This window comes from Amyelois transitella, chromosome 12 (genome assembly GCF_032362555.1).
Source record: "Amyelois transitella isolate CPQ chromosome 12, ilAmyTran1.1, whole genome shotgun sequence".
Lineage (NCBI taxonomy): Eukaryota > Metazoa > Arthropoda > Insecta > Lepidoptera > Pyralidae > Amyelois > Amyelois transitella.
The window spans coordinates 7,084,354-7,100,893 of record NC_083515.1 but is presented as its reverse complement, the minus strand read 5'-3'; the positions used below and the strand labels follow the sequence as shown (position 1 = coordinate 7,100,893).

General features: G+C 35.7%; 1 protein-coding gene and 1 non-coding gene across 2 annotated transcripts; one reads left to right on the top strand and one right to left on the bottom strand.

The window, feature by feature from the left end:
• Window positions 1-9,323: 9,323 nt before the first annotated feature.
• Window positions 9,324-11,694, bottom strand: LOC106142691 (protein yellow). The gene has a single exon (XM_013344559.1). The coding sequence runs from the start codon at window positions 11,609-11,611 to the stop codon at window positions 10,271-10,273; it is 1,341 nt and encodes a 446-aa protein (XP_013200013.1). The 5' UTR covers window positions 11,612-11,694; the 3' UTR covers window positions 9,324-10,270.
• A 1,307-nt stretch (window positions 11,695-13,001) lies between these two features.
• On the top strand, window positions 13,002-13,073 carry Trnae-uuc (transfer RNA glutamic acid (anticodon UUC)). The gene has a single exon. It is a non-coding gene; the product is annotated as a tRNA-Glu (tRNA).
• Window positions 13,074-16,540: the final 3,467 nt, after the last annotated feature.

Below are 16,540 nucleotides of genomic sequence, written 5' to 3'. Positions count from 1 at the left end.
AGAATAAGATTACAACGTGTCATAAACCCAATTTAAACTAGACTTTGCTTAAGCCGTGCTCGAAATACGGCAGTAGCAGTAGGTGAGACAGGAAATAGAAGTTAGCAAATGGCCTATTATTTAACTCTTTCCATCCATGTATGTTTATTAATTCATTGCTAATTAATATGGATTGAGTATGAAGAATTACAAATTATCATGAAGGGCGTCAAAAGAAACTCGTCCGGAAATTTACATTAACTGAAATTATTTCCTATGAAGACCATAATAATACCTTTAAATTGATATATGTTGCTATATTTCTATGATTATTTGTTCAAGAGTTAAGTCACATCAAGTTAAAATTTTATTTTCTATGAAAATGTTATGTACCTAGTAGGAAGTTCGCCAAAACTTGCTTTACGTCAATGTCAATGTCCCATGCGCGACTAATCGCAGCCTATCGCAGCACAATACGATTTGTCTTGGGCTCCTGCTTGCGATCAAACTCATTGTTTTCGAGTTCGATCTATTGAGGGCTGTCGCATCGGCAATTACGTATTTGTCGCAATTTTCGCAGCAAAAACAACAATGGCTGACATTGAAACAAAACAATGGTATTGATTTTCACAAGCTCGGGTATTTTTTAACCCTGTTGGAGGTTAATAGTTGTGATAAAAACATTAAGTAGGTGCAAAAATTATGATTGCTCTTAATGTGTTTAAATATAATAATTTATTTATACGAGTATATTTGTACTTATATAAACCTATTAACGACCACGTGACTGTTAATCTACCGCGATTTTGAGCAAGAACGAAGATTTTGAAGAATTTAGAATTCCTTCTGAACTGGTACCTATTAGAAGAGAGTAAATCAGAACGAATACCAGATGTAGATACCTACCAATATCAGAAAATAAACGTGTACTTATTAGATTTGCCATTCGTGGAAAATTTTAAAATATTACGTTAAATCTTCATATCTTCTACAGTTCAAACACGTCCCTAAATAACACAATGAACGAACAACTTAACTCGTATATAAAAGACAATGCTATTGAAGAATACATAGAAAAATAGTTTCACAGTAAAATAAATATTCCACGCTTAATCTCTATGTTGTTTCACTTATTACTTACTTATACTTCGAAATTCAATAGTTTTTATTAAAAGTGGTTATGGACAGCCGACCTTCACTTAGGGATTTTTAAATTATTCGTTGATAATGCAATTGGAAATATGCTTTAATAATAAGCTTTGTATCGTAAAGCAGACAGCAGATTTCTATTACCATTGACATAAAGATGACGATAAATATGAAAAAGACTTTTATTAAAAGTATTTCATCAAAATGTTTACACGTTGACGTCTGAACCACTTGACCACTTGCCATTAAAAAAAACTGAATAAACTCATTCGTGCATTCATGACGATACAATGCATAATACCCATTTTATGAAGACATACTGAAACGAGTAACTTTAAAACACAACAAATAACGTCATTCGTCAGAGACGGTGATTAGCACCGGTGTATATTGTTATAATGTATGGCAACACGTATTGTAAATAAAGGTGTAAATTAAGATAACTTAGTATTTGTTTACTCGGGTTTAATGCGCTGAGGATAATGAGTCGAGTGTGAATATCATTATGGAGATAAAGCGAAATGAGATGTCTTAAAAAGAATGTGTACAGTAGGACACAAGTTAACATTAAGCCAAGTTTCGACCCTTTTGCCAAAAACATTTATTTTTACATAGTATAAAGCAAAGTCGCTCCCCGTGGCTGTACCTTTGTCTGTATGTATGATGTGTGTACCTACGTATATTTTGATGCAGTTTCTATAATAGATAGATTGATTCAAGAGGAAGATTTATATGTATAAACACTACCCGTGCGAAGCTGGGGCATCGTTAGTAGTTTTATATGAAGGTATAGGTACTTTTCTTTACTGCTCGTTGTATGTATAGTATTACATTCGAGATACAATAATATGTTTTTTATTTGATCTTGTTATCCTCAGTTTAAAACTTTTTGGTATTAGTTCCAATCTTAATACAATACGCACTCTAATCACTTTAGTGAAAGTTTCCGATGTATGTGTAGATCTCTGACTTTAATGTTATGTTATTGATATTTGGTTTTTACATAGCGATTTCTTGGACTAATGACTCTGTCTGTAATTTTATAGACAAAGTCTTTTTGCTATAATATAATGGAATTGTCAAACTTTACCGATTTGTTTTCCATATTTCTTTATAGAAGTATAAAAGATTTTTTGTTAACTGCCTAGTTTCTGGGATGTCTATAAAGTGGTGAGTGACTATTTCTATTAAGTACTTAATTGGAAATTAATAGGTTTTTAAGTCTACTATTGTTCTCTCTCAAACTTAGTTGATTATGCGGAATTGTTAAAGTAGATGGAAAATTAATCCATTATTAATTAATTCGCCATCAGTAGCATGGTTGCAGTAGGCATCAGTTACTGTCCAGTGACCAACTGTAACACATTTCTATATCACTAAACTAATTCCGGCGTTATATTGAGATGTTACCCCGGAATTATATGTATACAACTGATGTAATTATCGCTTAAAATGCAACGCAATGCTTACCGTGTTAAGTGTGGTGGGTATTTACGACTACAAACATGAAGGTTCCGTGATCATTAAACATTCTATATTGACGGTCTAGCGCTGACGACTTAGACTGAAGGTGTTTGGTGTAGGAAACTTTAAATACAGAATTATTAATAGCACTAACCAGAGATATTTGAACAGTATTGATTTATTTATCAGCGAGATTTTGACCGCGGCTTCTTTCCCGTGAGATTTTCTCCCAAAACAAATAAGACAAAGCTACTATGTTACTCCGTAAAGTTTTGTCTGTCTCTAGAGGCTGACGTGTTATTTTTTATTTTAATCGTAACAAACAAAAATACAGTATTTTAAATGAAATATCTTTCAATAAATTAAATTAAATTCCCAAAGATATTAAATAAACAAAATAATTTAGTCTATAAATCGTAATAACTTTGGATTAAAAAAGTCCAAATCACTGTCAATGCTCCCATTTTTCTCCTAATAAATAAAGGGTTGCCCTTTGGACTAGAATGAGAGGCAGTTTTCCAGTTACCCTAAATTTATATTTTTTACCTTCTTTGTTTTGAGGTAAAAATAATGTAGCCTATACCTAAATATACTAGGTAAACATACAGGAAAACTATTTTCCTTTTGTCACAGATGATTATGATCATAGTCAACTTATTAGTAATCTGCGCGGGATTCAAAACTGTATCTAATTAGTACTTATACGAGTATTCGAATGTCGTATTGGGAAGAGGAAATAAACTTGACTGAATTAACCGTGACGAACAATATTTAAAAAGGTACTGTATGTACTTACAGTTATTATAGTTTAAATAATATTTTTGCCAGTCTATCACAAAAACTACGATCATCGTCAAGGATGCTGTAGATAATCCGTTGAACCATAAAATTATTCAATTTTAACTCATTGATTTTAGGGTTACGTTTTAACAATATTAAACATAAGAAACCCAATGTTTTTCTGGTCTTAGTGCGTTCGTGCGTAGCGTGTGTCTGGGATTTATATAGTTGTCTCAGTAATTTCTAAAGTAATTTTATAATAAAATTGTGATGTTATAATAAAAAAGGCACAAGCTTAGAAATCGGAATAAAATTAGTAGGTAGTCCTGAATTAAGTTTTATACCTGTATATTTTCAAAATACTTACATGCTTTTCAATTAAATTTTTCAACGCAAAGTAATCATATATGCTTCTTTCCTTTCTTATAATTAGTCATTTCGGTAAAAATAATTTGCTTATCTTATTATTTATCTACTTTGCAATCGTAAAAACGTAACCATGTCTTTAGCTTTCATTTTCAATGTCTAATTTACATGGATACGTTGTGAGACCGTGGGCATATGTGTTAGTAGACCACATAAAGCATAACGATTTACAAATATAGCTGATAAAAATCACATGGACTGGAATCTATATTCAGCTGAGACCTTGACGTCACGCGCGAAGACTCCGACCGACTTCACACTCCATCGGACAAGCATTAGCGGCTCGTAATGATGGCAAACAATCGCCTGACACTTATTTGTGGAAATAATGAACTGGTTTGCTGACAAGGTCAGCCGTCATCTGATTTCTTATTAATTTGATACTAGAGGACTAACAGCCGACGCTTTGAATCCACTAGTTGTAGAGTGGCTATGGTATCTGAGAGAGATTTAAATCCCAACTCGGTCCTCTAACAAATGCTATTACAGTGAAGGAAAACATAGTGAGGAAACCTGCATATTCAGACAGTTACCACGATCCAATATTAGTTAACTTTCTTTGTGAGGTTACGGAGTCAATCCATCCTACCTACATCGGGATCGTGCCTACAGGCAGACCCCGGGGATCTGAAGAGAGATGAGGATACGATCGGGACTAAGGCCCGGTTTCCACCAAAGCGGAGAGATATGAGTTGTGCGTTGCGGAGATGTCTGCTGTTGGACCTCAAACTCAGACAAGCACTATCTATGGAAAGAAGAAAGAACAGCGAGTAACAACGCGGGCGCTTACGACTTACGTTACTTACGAGTAGAATAACATCTCTCGTTCGATCGCACCCTTCTAGTCCGCGTGCGGCTAAAGATTTAAAATGATTCTTTACAAAAAATTTGAATTCTCCTTGAGAAGAGGACTTCTCTTCGCTTTATTCTATGTCTACAAAAGCTAAGCGGAGAGGGAACTAAGTGGAAATAGGGAAATCTGGCTGGTTATGAGTAACAAAAAACAATAAAGTTGTCAAAAGTACCCGAAACCGCCGAGCTTGCATGAAGAGAGTTATGAATGTGGATGAAGCGAAGGAAGTATGCAGAGATCGTGGCCAGTGGAAAGAGGTATGTAGTCTCTGCCTACCCCTCCGGGAAAGAGGCGTGATTTTATGTATGTATGAGGAACACATGACCTCTCTGCTGTAGTGGAAATAGGGCTTTACGCTAGAGGATTATTATGACTATGCCTAAAATTCGAACGGGTGATGGTAATACCGTAATGGCCGTGTGGTTCCCGGCACCAATAAAAAAAAGAATAGGACCACTCCATCTCTTTCCCATGGATGTCGTAAAAGGCGACTAATGGATAGGCTTACAAACTTAGGATTCTTTTTTAGGCGATGGGCTAGCAACCTGTCACTATTTGAATCTCAATTCCATCATTAAGCCAAATAGCTGAACGTGGCCATTCAGTCTTTTCAAGTCTGTTGGCTCTGTCTACCCCGCAAGGGATATAGACGTGACAATATGTATGTATGTATGTATGTATGATGGTAATACATATGTAGTTAGAATAGTCAGTTGAAGTGGCAATTCCTTTCTAAAGAGGTCCAAGGAGGTGAGAAGTAAGTCAATAAAAGTAAACATGTACGTAACGTATGACGTTTAAGTCAATTAAGGGAAAATTTAGGCCAACATGTTATATGAAACTATTCCCGTCTCTACTCTTTTCTTTAGAGTTGATTTGATTAATACTACTGATATCTTTACGATGCAGGGACGCACAATAATCAGTGTATCACATCGATGATAATAAATAATGTATAATATGGTCATCATAACACCTTGAAATAGGAGCTTCAAGGAAAATAAAGTTTTATAATCGCTATAAAACGCACTCATATGCGACAGAGAGAGAGAAAGATAAGAAAGGTGAAATGAAATTGCGATGTTAGCACTAAATCCTGATCGGAGATTCATTAAAAGCATTTCGCTTATTAGCTTTAACAATAAGAATGCCAGGAAGAAAAGTAGCTGATACTTTGTTAATGGTAACTTTGATAATGGTAGGTAGCCTTATAGTGTTGTTTTCATGAATCGACTGAAAAAAAAGCACAAAATACTTTAGTTTATTCAATTCTATGATCATTCTCAAAAAATCAAAATAAGAAAGATGTTACAACTTTTTTTTTACTTTCGTCCACAATAACAATCTGGTAGGTACAAATAAGACACATCAATATTAAAATTTTATATATGTAAATCAAATAAGTATGCGATACAAAGACGTGACGTTTCTGTTCATATATTTTAATGGCATCGTGATGTCATTCCATTGAATAATAAATAAATCACTTAGCTATAATATTCCTAAGCGGTAGTCCTCGTTAGAAGCATCGATAATTATCTAAACTGAGTACTATTATAAAGAGGTAGTTTCATGTGCCTTTCTTCGTAAGGGCTAAGCTTTAGAAATACTGAACCGATCGTAAACTTTTACCCTATAAATATATGTATTCCTCGTAGAAATAACTTTAGAACAATTCGCTATAGCACTATTATATATTACTATACTACGTATCTTAATGGCACATAAATTGTTTTCATTTGCAATTCATTTTTGGGTCATAGATTCGTCAGAAAGGGTTACCGTATTACCCGTCTTAGCTAACCATAAGGCACAAAAACACTATTGTGAAATATAAGTAATACTAATGGAACAATAGTACATTATGCTTAAAAACAAAAAAGCACACAAAGCAAGTCACTTGATATCCTCGTGATGGAATAATCTCAGCTTTACATAGATTATTGTTGTTTAACATATACGTGCTAATCACCGAGCCACCTCGAACTCAAATGCGTATTTATTTCTATGCTACTAGTGCCACTACTTAGGGATACCTACGCTCATTGTTATCCTAATAAAGACTAATATTTATTCCGATTTCTGTTGATTTGGCTCAGCGGTTGTTGTTTACTGCAAGTAAGTTAAGAAGAACAATGTCTACTAAACGAAACCTAATTACGAATATAATTCCCAAGACAGTCTTGATCTACGTTTCCGAAACTGTAATTTAAAATATCTGTTGTATTTGTTTGACTTAAATGTTTACATTTTACATAGTACACAAAATCGACGTGATGTAAAATACTCCTGTAAATTCCCGCGCAAGGGAAATTCCGGGGAAAAGCTAGTTAATAATAGCAACAAGCTGCCAAAAAACAAATAACAGAATGCAGTGGTCGGCTGTACTTTCGTTTAAATTATGCATCACTTTCTACGTTATCCCATAGCAGCAAAAAACCGGTGAAAATACTTTGTCAATCAAGACAAGAAACTAGTTCGATGGCCCGACATTTGACAAGTGGTTTCAACTACATAGTTAATTAATCAGCCATATATACGTCCAATAAAATGGTTTCCCTTTTTTGCCGCATTAGAAATTAATGACCACTTTATTCGTGCTGTTTTTTTTATGATGTATTGTTTGCGTTTTTTCATGTAGTTTCCTTTTACTTTGTATTATTATGAACTTTAATTCGGAATTAAGAGGTTTATTGTAAATTGTTGGTGTTGTTGAGAAATTATTTAATAATTTGACATGTTACGGTATACTTAGATCTTTGGTAAATAACGATTTGGCCCTGCATGGTCAATTAGGGGTTTTTGTCCTCGTCTTGTATTACCAGGCAATAAATAGCATTACTCTGTTGGTATCATTGCCTGAGGATGTGTAGCCGTTTAAAACCACCACCGCGGCCATATTGGTGCCGAGTTGTACATGCGCCAAGTTGCGAATAAATTAATTTTATAGAAGCTTTGTTACTGTCGTGAAAGAATGCATATACTTAGCATTTTTTATTACTCAGTAATTAAAATATACAGAATTTTAGAAAATTTAAGTTCATAGGATCGCTTGGAATTCTTAAAATTCTAAAGAGGAATAGATTTCGGGTGCAAGCAAGTAGTAGTGCGATAATGTAAGCCAACTTTTGCCTTATACAGAATTATCTTACAGACAAGAAAGTTTAGAAAAATATAGACATTTTTTCCTGAATAAGTAAGTACCTATAGAATCCTTTAGTCCTGTACTTTTAACTTTGCTACATATGTTGTACATAGTTATTAAAAACCAACCGCAATGTACCTGCTGACCTTCCACTCGTTGAAGACGTGAAATTAATTAATTAAACAAAGCTGTTCATACACTATCATGAATGCATCGGATTATTTGTATTTATTAATTGGTATGGGATGAGTCAACTCTGAGCCAAACGAACAAACAATGATGCTAAACATGCAATATTTATGTTGCTGACCAAAATATACACGTGGTTGTTCTAAACAATAGATACCATCTACATAAAATACATTCTTATTACTTTTAACTTTTAATTTACATGCTAGTATAGGAGTTACAATATGGTAATAAAAGACAATGGAAAATCTTTTGGAATCGATTTGTATTGTATGTTTAAGTACAGTGCAAGAAAATAATCATATCGATGTTATCGTAATGGGATTTTTCATATTTACAAAATGCTTTATACTAAATTTATTATGAAACTGGGAATCTTGGAAAGCCTGGGATCACGACAGGCGATCGAAGATCACAATAGAATCAGACATTAGGTACGCAAAAGACCAATAGGCCACGTTTAGCTGTTTGGCATAATGCTAAAATTGAGATTTAAATAATAACAGGTTGCTAGCCCATCGCCTAAAAGAAGAATCTCATTTTTATAAGCTTACCTTAGTCATCTTCTACGACATCTACGAGTAATCCATATTCCTTTTTGTTATTGGTGCCGGGAACCACACGGCATAACAAGATATTGATTGAAAATGTTCAGAATGCCAATTCACGTAGTACCTACTTAATTATTTTGTAAAAGAATAGAGATGCCTAAGTATATTATATTATTGTAACTAAAACAATTTCGAGAAAAATAGTATGGAGTGATTCATTGCTCGTTTAGTTGGTAACAATACCATGTTTTAGAATGACCATGTTTAAGAGTAAATGGGAGCTCTGAAAACTAAAAATGTATCAAATGACATGTCACTCATTGTTCGTGGCAACCCAGTAACGAGAACCGGAGAGACGACTTAGGATGACAAAAAGTTACGTTCTACTTCAGAATCATCCTGTGAACATTGTGTCCTATAGTCCTATCCTTGTTTTACAATACTAAAGATAAAAGTATTTGCCTGTAAATTCTTTTAATATACCTACGTGGTATTACAACATTTCTGTACCAAGTAAAATAATTGAAGTATATTTTTTTAATGCCACATTTTTACCTATCACCAATATTTTTGGCGATATTATTTTCTTTATAAATACTGATTCAATTTTCATTTTAACAAGGGATTTTGGTTGGCAAGGTTTTATTGTTAATAGACTGGATTAAAAAATGGATATACCATGTTTATCTAGAAAAACCTTGACTGAAGTTTGTGATTATTTGTTTTCCGAAAAGGCAAGGTTTTAGGTAAACATCTTGACCGCAGCTTTAGCAAATAAACAAGGGTAATTTGAGAAACACGTTTATTTAAAATTCAGTCACCTCATTCATACATCAGACGCACAATTTAGTTACATTTAGTTATACAATAAACAGATTAAGTTAAACCTAAAACTAGTCACAATAACATTGGTAACATGATTGTTTTGAAATGTGGGAATTTTTTGGCTACAAGTTAACAAACACATTGTAAGTAACAAAAGGTAACTTACTATTTCCTTGTGTTAATTTAAATGTTTTTTTTTTTACAAAGCTCATATTGATTTAAAAACCATTAAGATACTTATGTACTTAGTTTTGCTTGAAAGAAATAATTCTGATACAGACTAGTGATTTTCGTTAAACATCAAAAGAATATCTTTACAGAGCTTGTTTTCAATCTAGATGGATATAATATTTATTATGAAAATACAAGATTTACTAAGTAAATATCAAATTTGCAAACATTTTTATTGTTCTCTGATAAAGGTGGCAGTTCTACTGGCTTTGTTTTTGATTGAGATTACGTCATCAGATTAAGTTTTTTGTATTTTTCCCTCCTAATTTACATATTTATGACGCTTATAAGATATATATTATATTTATAGTAACTGGGTACAAAAAGTCGCATTAAGATGCACCTATACAATATACTTGGAATGTTTATTGTTAAGAGAGGCGAGGCATTTGGCAAATGGCCTCGACCTTTCGCCTCGCATGCATTGAAGTAAACATAGACTCATCTTCAGTTCACTGGGACTGCAACCTATCGGAATAAGGTCGCGCAGTATCGAGCGACACTCTCTCCAGAAATAAACCTATAACTACTAGCATTATCACTGGGTTGACCCATCGGTCAAGGTAACTGTTAATATTTGGTTATGTTACGCATCATATCAGTCCGTGTCGCGTAACTGGTCACTGGCTTTCAGGGTCAGGGCCGCGTCGGGACCGCGACCGAGCTGGGCTGCGAGGACTAGGCGAGCAGGTGCGCGAACATCACCATAAACAGAGAGACGGCCAATGTCGGCATTGCCGCCGCATTGTACTCCGACTCAGCCGACAGGTTGTCGCCGAACACGTAACTCTTAGACCCCGTGTAGCATCGCAGTATTCTATAGTTGACTTCGCTCAGTGACACCTGCTGTTTGACGAAGTTGAACAGCCTGTTCACGACTACATAGACGTTGCCGCTGCCGTCGAACGCGAAACGGTCAACCCATTGGATGAATGTTGGATCCCGAGCGATGGTACGTTGGCCGACATGGAAATCGTATGTGGAATTCCATTCAGCAATTGTCGAGTTCCCTATCAGTCCGTAGAATAAAACACCTTTGGAATCCATTTTCATGCCGTCAGTTTGTGAAGCTTTCATTCCCACGTCAACAACGTAAGGGCGCAAGGCGCTGCTGTCTCCGTTGGTTCCCAGTGACTCATTGCGTAAAATAGAAGCGTTGATTGCGTATAGATGAAAACTGGAAAGCGGGCTGTAATAAACTGTTCTGTCGACCTTGCCGTCGAGTGTTCTGAACTGTGGCCCCAAAGCAATACCGTCGATATTCACCGGTAGATTCACGGTAGTTCCATTGATGCGGAACAACGTAGCATCTTTTACAGATGTCATAGAGCGGCTGTCCCGAACTTTCCACGATTTTTTGTCACTACGACGAAAAACTATGACGCCGGGGTCGACAGCACTATTGTCCGTAATATATGCGAAATCTCCGTCACGATTGTCCACTACCAGGTCGTTTAAATACGTATTTACGGGATTCACAGCATCAGGGGAAAATGGAATACGTTCCATTTTATTGTCACCGCTCTTGAGGTCAATCAGGACAATGGAGGGTGGACACTTCGTGTCCGGTTTAGGGGTGAGAGTTCCAACGCGGCCGTTGTCCAGAATCCACATTATGCCGTTGCGGTCAATTTCAACATTTTGTACAAATTGCAAGGCACTGCAATTTCCGATTGCATTATCGCTCCAACTAGGAAATGGTTGCAGTTTCGGCGCCGTGCTGGTGGGCCGCACCGGGATCGTGCCCAGCGTCGCCGGCACTCCGTCCAGCATCCTCGGCATCGTCAGGAACAGGTTTTCTCCGTAGAAGTTTATTCCAGATATTAGGACGTTTTGAGGTATGTATCGGCTGGTATTGAGGTAGGCCTCCCGTTCTTCGGGGGATGGCCACTCGTAGTCGATGGAGGTCCATTCGTAGATGACGCGGAACTGTTCTCGGCGCGCCAGGGGTGGCGGAGGGTCGGTGTCGTTCTGTGCGGCCGCGGCGGCGAGGACGGCGATGATGAGTAGTGACAGCATGTTTCGAGTGCGACAGTGCGTACAGCACAGTCGGCGCGCGCGATGCGACTGCCTCCGGAATGCGGCAATGAAACCAGCGGGTCTGCTGCTTCGGCGGCGCCCGGGGCCGGCCTGGGGGTGGGGGAGCGCGCGTGACCACGTCACTCTTGGAGACGCGAGCAAAACAAACAATCGGCCACGGACGCGGTCGTTGTCAATAAACCTCGTGATAAACAAAATACGACGTCTACGAAGATAATACAGTCAACGTGAAGTGTTAAATATCAATGAATTTTAAAGTAATCGTATACAGATTTACACATCGTTATATTTAAATGTCTGGAAGGGGAGCGGAAGGTCACGGGGCTCACCCCGCCAGACAGAGGGCGCTTCCTGCTATAGACGTACAAGCAGACGGTTTTGTGTAGTATTTATACATTATACATAGGCACATGACAATAACCCCTATTGTTGAACCCTTCCTTCTATTTTATTGCTGGATTTATAACTAAATCATTCTGTTAAGGAAAGTAAAACTTACATTCAAACTTTATAATAAGTACGATAAGATTTCGGTGCATAAAGTACAACAGTCATCTTTATTCAACTTTCAAAGTCGGTAAACAATAATTTATGTCTATATGAAACACACACCACTATTCAAACTGAAAAGTCTTATACATATTTTAGTTATAAAAATATTAACTCGTTTATGTCGTTTTCGAAACTACGAAGTGTCTACGGGGAAAAGTCGTAGGCTCGTAGCAACTGTTACGAATGTGTTACATTTTGATAATATTTTTTTTTATTGACTAAGATTAATGTTTTTGAATTGTTTCTCTTCTAGTTGGGCAGTAAGAAAAACAGCTAGCACACGATGTAAAAGTCAATCAAGGAAAACTTACGCACGTTATTAAGCCTATAGAATAGCGAAATAGCATAATATAACATAATATACATAGTGTCTCACTTCCATTTTTGAGCCGCCTAAGTAAATATGGTTCTATCGCTCCTGTAATGGAAAAAGACGTGATTATGTGGTGTTAAAATTTGGCTTATGACAAGAAACGATGAAATAAAAGTACCGGTAATGCCATCTATTCTACAACAATTGAAACTGTTGGAAGTGTATGCCAATGTGCTGCCATCTACATATTGAGATCTGTATTATTACAGTTGGTCATTGTTCTATCTACACTACGCTTGTTGTTAGTTGTTTTGTTCACCGCTAGAGGGTACTAAGCGTACAAATCAAAACAACCTACATAGTGGGCGAAACTAAAAATAAATATAAGTTTCCCATTTTGTGTTTAAGATGATATCATAAGAATTTAAACCATTACAATAAAGCTGTTATAAATTTAAGAGCAACTTTTACCATTTGTTACATTATTTCATTTAACTTAACAAATCCCGTATGGTCTAGTGGCTAGGATACCTGGCTTTCACCCAGGAGGCTCGGGTTCGATTCCCGGTACGGGAAGACCTTTTTATTTATTTTTTTAGGTACCCAAGTTTTATTTGCATGGTTGATTTAGGTATGTATTTGGTGACAACTCTAAAATCAAACCGGTAAAAATACTAATTTTATCACAGAAATGGGGAAAATATTTTTAACATACCACCACTAGACATTTTTATAGGAAATTCGCAGTCTGTATCTCACACCGTCTGTTTACAACGTTTTGTAGCTTCACTGTATCTTTCAGTCATAACATTTACTTTTTGTTGTTTTATTTATGGAAGTTGTGTGTTTCTGGAAACCTATTCGAATACTACGACAACACATATCAGATAAACGATATTACCGTGTAATAAACTTAATGTACCTAACCTAAGTAATGTTCTCTATGTAGCGGCGCCTTGCCTACTTCTTATTATTTCAGTTTCTTATGATTTACAATACCAACTTACTAAATAATCTTGCACTTATTTCATGAAGATCTTATTACAGGTAACAGATATATCAGAACAATTTTCAGAAATAGGTACATAGCTTTAAACATATAATTACTAAGAGCATAAGAAAATAATGTCTTTTCATTTTTAAGTCACTGAACTCGAATGAGGTTTTTATGGCACAAAAGAAATTAACAGGTAGTTGCGTTAAACCAATAATATTAATGAAATCTTTCAAATTATGGGTCAACATCGGAAAATATAATGTGACGTAGGTTAAAATCACTGTAAAGTTATAACTGTCCCAAAGAATGTGCATTGGTGCTGAGTAAAGAAGAACAGTTTACAAAGAGACAAAGTAAGGAAAATCCATGTAGCTGATACTTAATTTATCTTCTGGGGAATAGGGACTGTTTAGTTGCTTATAATGGTTAAACTGGTATTTAAAAATACGATTTTTTTAAAAGTAAGTTGGATACTCTTTATTACTAAAACTTTATTTTATAGTTTATATCAAAATAACCAGAATACCACAATTATTCGATAGCAATAAAGTCTATAATACTGACTGAACTACAACTCTTCTCGCACAGACTAGATAATACATGGAAAATCTTCTGGCTTGTCTCGAAACTACCAGCCTCAAATTTGGACTTGCTATCAACAGAGACAAGACGAAGATGATGATAGTAGACCGGGCTGAAGAAAGTGGAATTAACGCATAAAACATAGCTAACTGCAATGTTGTACAGAGCTATGTCTACCTCGGCTCTACTATCTCCAGTACTGGAGGATGTGGCGACGAGATCAGACGACGGCGCGCCATCACCAGGTCGGCACTGGAACGGCTGGGAATGATTTGGAGGAACAGGAGGGTTACCAAGAAGACAAAAATCAGATTGATGAAATGCCTGGTCTTTCCAATTTTCCTCTATGGTGCCGAAACTTGTCACGCCTTTTAGGAAGAGAAGTCCACCTTTGTACCTCATAACCTGTTTTTTTCTGTCTATCTATCTATCTATTATTACTACAAAAAAGTTATATAAATCACTTTTACAGCTGAAATTTTATATCTTTAGGTACACTCTGCAATAAAAGTAGTAGGTACGACTTTTTACACACTTGCTCATCAACACAAGTTTTTTAAATGACGTATAAACAAATATTTTAATGTGTTATGTGATTGTGTGCATTTGTTAATCTTTCATGCAAAAACTACTGAACGTATTTCCATGATAATTTGCAATAATAAAAATGATATGACATAAAAATTAAAATTTATAGAGATTGAAAGCCGAAAAATTCGCGGACAACAGCTAGTAAACATAGTTGTAATACGCTTTACGTTACTGAAGACTGATTCTACGTGGATTTGTTTAAAGGCCGAGATGAATCCCTTTGTAAATAGGTATCTTGTGATCATTACTCATAAACACTTGTGTAAACACTAGAAGTTAGTTTTATGCTTTGTGAATTCCCATGTCTTGTTTACCGCTCGTTTATTTTTGTTTCTTTATGATTAAATAAATAATTATGTTTTAATCTAGTAATTTAATATAGTATTATTTGTAATTTTCGTCTTTGTTTTAGATAAAATTATTTAGTTCAAATGAGGGCAGCACTGCGCCGTTGAAAAATGTGAAATGGCCCATAAGTCGATAAAGTAGACAATAGTAACGTCAATCTGTTACGGGATCGTGGTTACATGGGGACTCCGAGGTCCTCTGTCCAGAGAGGCGAAGACGCAACCAGGATAAAAGCCAGAAGAATAACAATAAAGTGATATAGACTTAAAATAGCCTTATTCTAACAAAACATAATAATTGATTATGTAATCCATTAAGTATTAATAGTATTTACTTACGGATGATTATGTAATATTTATTTGTGACATATCTACATTGTTTGTATGAGGAAACTCATTGGTTCTTAGAATTTTTCTTTTCCTTGTGTAAAAATGTCTTTTAAAATATCATCGGCCGATATATGGCCGAACCGATAAAAAATCTCGTCGAAATGAAATGACTAATCTTATAAAAATATATCTCTGTCGTGTAAGTCAGATCTCCAGAATTCTCAGCTGGTCAGGATGTCATTCTTACATAAGTAGGTAAGTACATCGACTTAGTCTTGGGAACTTTATATAAGTTATTAGTTAGTTATTAAATTATCACTGGCCTGGAATTCTGTCTTTTTGTATCGTTGTTTGTACTTTTTCTCTGGGCGAAGTTTTATACACAATTTACATGTTACCTGGAAGTGATCGCTTTAAGTGATAATGTTGCCTTTTGCTTCTATGTTTTTAATACATACATGACTGTGAATTTGTATTGTTTGTACTCGCATCAAGCGAAAGCGATTGCTCCGATTTTTAGTCGGTGTTCTCAGATTTGTAGGACCACAATCCTGGATCGTAAGTCAGTTCAGAGCTAATTATCTACAGTATTCTACAATAAACTTTTATGGAATGTGCAAAAGGACAGTAAGTGAAAATCGCGGTGTGTTCAAGTAGAGAGTTATTTTCGAGACTTTCGCCACATTGCTAACAGACACGTTTGTGTGCCTGCTTGCCAGGAACACGGTTCCATGCTCGTATGAAAGTTGCTATTAACTTAAATAATACCAAGCATTCATTGTCTACACAAATGTACTAAATTGATATAATTAAATTCAGCGGCCGTTTAAAATTAAATGAAAGTACTTCTTACCGCATTCCAGGGTTGTCAGCAGTTGTATGGTTTGTCATTTTTAATCAGTCTAATGATTGTGTGGTGTGGAGTGAAAGAGAGACTGTGTGAAACCATAGACACCAAGCCCAAAATTCCAAAAGAAGTCACGCATGTATCCTGTTGAGCGTTATAGTTTTTTCTATTCATTTAAACTTGCGTGAAAGCTGACAAGTTCAGATTTTGGCGCCAATTAGTGTTATCGGAGGCGTGTTTCGACCATACGTTAGATAACAGTTCCAATGAAATGTTCCACGAGGCTCTATCATCATCACACCTCGGTGTGTTTATTTTTTAATGGCTGCTAATATACAAGAGTAGGATT

Bases quoted from the DNA above. Each gene is read 5' to 3' on its own strand.
- LOC106142691 (XM_013344559.1), bottom strand. From the start codon at position 11,611: ATGCTGTCACTACTCATCATCGCCGTCCTCGCCGCCGCGGCCGCACAG.